We start from the raw sequence: 5,224 nt of genomic DNA, 5'->3' as shown, positions 1-5,224 counted from the left end.
GCCCAGGAGAGGATCTTTGCCCAGCCCCGGACAGCTGCCATCCGCCAGGCTCACCGGTCTGCAGTTGGCATCCGGGAGGCCCTCCGGGACCAATTCTCCAGTGGAGGCCACTGAGTGCACTGAGGGGCTTCTGCCTGGGGACTGGGCCCTGGCCCCCAATAGAAGCTTCCCTCCACAACCCATCTCCTGACCCAGTTTGGACACATCACTTACACCAGGGTGTGTTTCAAAATAAAATGTTCTCTTTACTTATTTATAATTTTGTACATATAATCAAACAATGTGGCAAAATAACAAAAATTTTCTTCATTTTTGTTGTTGCCAAACTATATACAATAAACAAACAGTGCCTTTAACCCTTTGTTTGTGCTTTAACTGGGGTTATGGGGGTGATTGAAACCTGGAGGGGGGAAGGGGCCTGGAAACCTGGAGGGGGGAAGGGGATCAGGTTGAACGGGGCTTGGCAGATTTCCCTTTCCTGGCTGGGCCTCGTGTTTGGGGTGCTCCCCGGCTACGGGATCGGGTGATGCACCTGTCGGTTGGCTGGCTGCTGGGGGGCTCTTGGGACGTGGAAGCCTGGGGGAGAGGAGGGCCAGGGGGAGAGAGGGGCTGGGGAACTGTGGGGGCTGGGGGAGAGGGAGGTCCAAGGGGGGAAAGGGCTGCTGTTGTGGAAGGGGGGTTTGGTGGGGTGGGGTCATGGGGTGCTGGAGGAGCAGGACCAGGCACAGCAGCAGGCAAGCCGCTGACCTCCCTCAGGGTGGCGTACAGCACCGTGCGCTGCAGGACCAGCTCATTCATGAGCCGATCACGCCACCGCTCCTCTGCCTCCGCCCTCTGTAGCAGGATGGCGTTCTGCTCCTGCACAGCCTCGACGTGCTGCCGGAGGATGTCGGCGTAGACACGCCTGTGTCTGCGGCTCCCATGTCTCCGAGGTGGAGATGGAGATGGAGGTGGGGCTGGGGTGCTGCGGCCCTCTTCCACGGCTGGTCCGGCTGTGGAGGAAAAGAAGAAGACACAATCAGTCCTATAAACTGGACTCTGTAGCACTTACAATACTAACAGGATGGTTTATTAGGGGATGAGCTTTCCAGGGCCAGACCCACTTCCTCAGATCAGAGTAACACGGCTACATTTCTATCACAATCAGTCATGTGTGCAACAGCTGTCCAAAAGGGCATGCCCTCTCCCTTGAGACAGGGGAAGCAGACATTCTGAAGGTCACACTGTGTGTGTGTGTGTGTGTGTGTGTGTGTGTGTGTGTGTGTGCGTGTGTGTGTGACCTGGGCATCAGCATGAGCATGACAGGTTTCCCTTGTGCATCACCCACTGTGCACCCACCCACCTACCTCCCCCCCCCCCAGGTGTGACACAAACTCACTGTACTCACCTGCTGCTTCCTCTCCCGTGCCAGATGACGCCTGGGAGGCCTCAGAGGTCTGGGTGACTGGCTCCAGGGTGAGGGTCGCCGTCTCCTCGGTGTCCTCCTCCTCTGGGCCCATGTCCCCGTCTCCAGACTGCTGTAGCTCCCGCTCTGGAGCGTCCACCACCGGGTCTGCCAGTCCGGACTGCACGAACCGCCGTGGTGTGCGTGCTTCTGCACTGCCACCCAGGATCTGGTCCAGCTCGGGGTAGTAGGGGCAGTAGTGGGGGGCTGCCCCAGAACGGGAGCTCTCCTCCCTGGCTTTGGCGTAGCCCTGCCGCAGCTCTTTTACCTTTGAGCGCACCTGGTCCTGGGTGCGGGGGTAGTGGCCCTTCTGGGCCAGGGCTTCAGCCATGCGGCCATAAATTTCGGCATTTCGCCGCCGGCTTTTGAGGGCCTGTAAGGCCTCCTCCTCTCCCCACAGCTCCAGCAGGCTCTTTATCTCTGCGCCGGACCAGGATGGTGCCCGGCGCTTGGAGCCCTTGGCTGGGTCCCCAGAAGGCGCGGAGGAAGGGCCAGGACGCTCTTGGGGCTGTGACATGCTGCAGCAAGGTCGCCGTGTGCTCTGGCTCCTTGTCTGCAACAAGTGGCTGTGAGGGTGCCTGTCCCTTTAAGGAATGGCTGCAGCCAGGAACCACAGACGTGCAACCCATGGCCCAGATTGTCCACCAGGGCTTGTTCCTGGAGGCCAATAATTTCGAAAGAAAGGGCTCCCCCCGTCCAGACTCACGTTCTTTCGACGGATCTCCCTCGAAAAAGGCGTTCTTCCTCGTGAAACGAGGTTTACCGCCGTCGAAAGAAAAGCCGCGTTCTTTCGATTTAATTTCGAAAGAACGCGGCTTGAGTCTGGACGCAGGGGAAGTTCTTTCGAAAAAAGGCTACTTTTTTTGAAAGAACCCCTGAGTGTGGACACAGCCCAGAAGGAGTAGCGGTAGTTCGGATTAGAGAGCCTAATCCGAACTACCTACTCCATGCCATGTGTAGCCGCGGGCACGGAGTCCGAACTACCAGGGCTTTAAAAATGGCGGCGCCCGGCAAAATGCAAATGAAGCCTGGGATATTTAAATCCCGGGCTTCATTTGCAACTTCGGTTGCCTACATTAACCACCCTAGTTCGAACTAGGGTGGTAGTGTAGACATACCCTGAATGATTGGAGAGATTCAAATAAAGATTACAGGCAGGTCTTAAAGGAAGGAAGACTTAATGGGCTGCGTCTACACTGGCATGATTTTGTGCAAATACTTTTAATGGAAAAGTTTTTCCATTAAAAGTATTTGCGCAAATGAGCATTTACACTGGCACGGATGCCTTTGCGCAAAAGCATCCATGCCAGTGTAGATGCTCTCTTGTGCAAGAAAGCGCCGATGGCCATTTTAGCCATCGGGCTTTCGTGTGCAAGAAATTAACTTGCCTGTCTACACTGGCCCTCTTGCACAAGAATACTTGCACAAGAGGGCTTATCACTGAGCGGGAGCATCGGAGTATTTGCACAAGAACCACTATTTTGTACAGTACAAAGTCAGTGTTTTTGCGCAAATTCTTGCAGCCAGTGTAGACAGGAGGCAAGTTTTTGTGCTAAAGCAATTGCTTTTGCACAAAATCTTGCCAGTCTAGATGCACCCAATGAATTACTCTAGTTTGAACAGAAGCACAGTGATTCATCATGTGCTAATAAATGATGAATTACTGTATGGTTAAGATTGAGCTCTTACTTCCACATCCAACTCTCGCCTTCTTTAATCCAGGTGTACATGGATTAAAACACATTGTGAAAGTTATAGCGAGGATCACATTATCATCCTCTCATTGGAATCTGGAAGAGTCACTAATACAGGAGTGACAATAGGAGGCAATAAGAAGAGCAGTAACTGCACTAGCAAATGAAAATTTGGCCTCTAGGCTCATGCATGCCTATTCAGAAGATAACTCCACAACAAATACAATATAACACAATACACAACATAACAAACACAGAATGGAGAAAGTCATGCAAATGGTAGATCCAAAAGAAGCTTCAAGAGAGGCTGGAGGTCTGAGTAACATGCCATTACAAACATGCACTTTAAAATATAATCAGGATATTCATCATCCGTACACTACAGACAGTAGTTCATTAACATCTACGCGGAACAGGGCATTCTCAGCTTTTGCTCCCAGGCTGTGGAATTCTCATCCTCGGGATATTTGCATGGTGCCAACGCTAGTGTTGTTCCAGCATCAGGCTAATGCCACTCTTTTTACTCGTACTTTTATTAATGTTTGAGTCTGTATGTGTGTGTTCCTCCTCTGTATATGTTTTTAGCTGGTTATGACCCTCTGAGGTCTCATATTTTAAATTTTTATATATATTTGTATTTTGTTTGTTAGTTCTTGTAAGCCACCTTGAATATTTTAAATAAAAAGGCAGGGTAAAAATATTTAAATAAATAAATAAATAATTAATTAATTTGCCATTCCTGATCTGCTGCTAATCAGTAGGGCCCTACCAAATTCACAGTCCATTTTGGTCAATTTCATGGTCATAGGATTTTAAAAATTGTAAATTTAATGATTTAAGTCTGAAATTTCATGGTGTTATAATTGTAAGGGTTCGGACCCCTCTTCCCCCCCCCCCCCCCCCCGCAAAAAAGAGATTCAGCGGATGGGGATGGGAGGAGGCAGGAGGAAGGAATCATGGTATTGCTGCCCTTACTTTTGTGCTGCTGCTGGCAGTGGTGCTGCTTTCAGAGATGGTAGCCGGAGAGTGACAGCTGCTGGCCAAGAGCCCAATTCTGAAGGCAGAGCCACCAGCAGCAGCACTAAAGTAAGGCTGGCATGGTATGATATTGCCACTCTTACTTCTGCATTGCTGCCTTCAGAGCTGGGCAGCTGGCGAGTGATGGCTGCTGACTGAGGGCCCAGGGCAAGCAGTGACACAGCCTCTCACTGGGACAGTCAGACACAGGGCATGCTAGACAAAAACCATCAACATCACATGCCAAAGTATGTTTGAGATGTTAAGTATGTAAATATCCTCAAATCAAAGTCTGATACGTTATTAAGCAACATTTTTTCTTACTTCTTCCTATCTGAATGCTTTGATTAGTATTTCTTGTGCGTATGCAGAATGTATTAATGTTTGCTGACATTTACCTATAAATCTAATTCTTCCAAGCATACCTATATGTTCACCACTGTATTTTGCTCAGTAATAATATCCTTTAGAACTGGATTCCAGGAGATAATTATGCACTGAAATAAGCAGGGCTCGCCAGCCGCGCTGTCCGGCGATCTGCTTATGCGCAGATCGTTCTGCGCATGCTCAGATCGCCCGAACCCAGCTCTTCCAGGTTGTAATCTACTTGCCACGGGCAAGTAGATTACATAGTTTGTCGAGCCCTGGAAATAAGTATCTTTTTAGTAATTTTAAATTTCTTGGGGCATACCCTATAGCTGGTATAAGTCAACATTGCTCGATTGAACAGTCACTGAAGTCAATTGAGCTATGCCTGTTTACATCAGTGGAGGATGTGGCTCAAGGCTGTCCTTTTAATTTAATGAATGTCTTCTGCTTTCTATCTCCCCACCCAAAAAAAGGTAAATAGAAGCACCCAGTTGGTATTAGCCGCTTTGTTATCTACCTCTCTCACATCTCATCTTTCCACATGAAATCATCCTAGGCCCTGGAAATAAGCCCTAAGTAAATAATCGTGCCGGCACTTCAGATGGATGCTTCAGAGAAGCACAATGTTTCCAGGAGTTCCCGGAGGGCACTGCAATTGCACCAGGCTTCAAGAGGGAGCAGAGCCTGCTTCCTCTCCCTA

At 49.8% G+C, this 5,224-nt stretch overlaps 1 protein-coding gene across 1 annotated transcript; it reads right to left on the bottom strand.

Annotated features, from left to right (window-relative positions):
- Positions 1 to 394: 394 nt before the first annotated feature.
- LOC142827263 (uncharacterized) lies at positions 395 to 2,301 on the bottom strand. Its single transcript, XM_075921726.1, has 2 exons — positions 1,388 to 2,301; positions 395 to 992 (listed from the first exon to the last, which is right to left on the bottom strand). Exons 1-2 carry the CDS (start codon positions 1,959 to 1,961, stop codon positions 445 to 447), a joined length of 1,122 nt encoding a protein of 373 aa, XP_075777841.1. The 5' UTR covers positions 1,962 to 2,301; the 3' UTR covers positions 395 to 444.
- Positions 2,302 to 5,224: the final 2,923 nt, after the last annotated feature.

This window comes from Pelodiscus sinensis, chromosome 2, assembly GCF_049634645.1.
Source record: "Pelodiscus sinensis isolate JC-2024 chromosome 2, ASM4963464v1, whole genome shotgun sequence".
Classification (NCBI taxonomy): Eukaryota; Metazoa; Chordata; order Testudines; family Trionychidae; genus Pelodiscus; species Pelodiscus sinensis.
Note: the sequence above shows the minus strand (reverse complement) of the source record. Positions and strands in the feature narration are given on the sequence as shown.

What these genes read in the sequence shown, in the direction of transcription:
- LOC142827263 (XM_075921726.1), bottom strand. Translation starts at nt 1,961, where the DNA reads ATGTCACAGCCCCAAGAGCGTCCTGGCCCTTCCTCCGCGCCTTCTGGG. An exon ending in CACGGGAGAGGAAGCAGCAG is followed by an intron (nt 993 to 1,387) that starts GTGAGTACAGTG and finishes TTTCCTCCACAG; the next exon opens with CCGGACCAGCCGTGGAAGAG.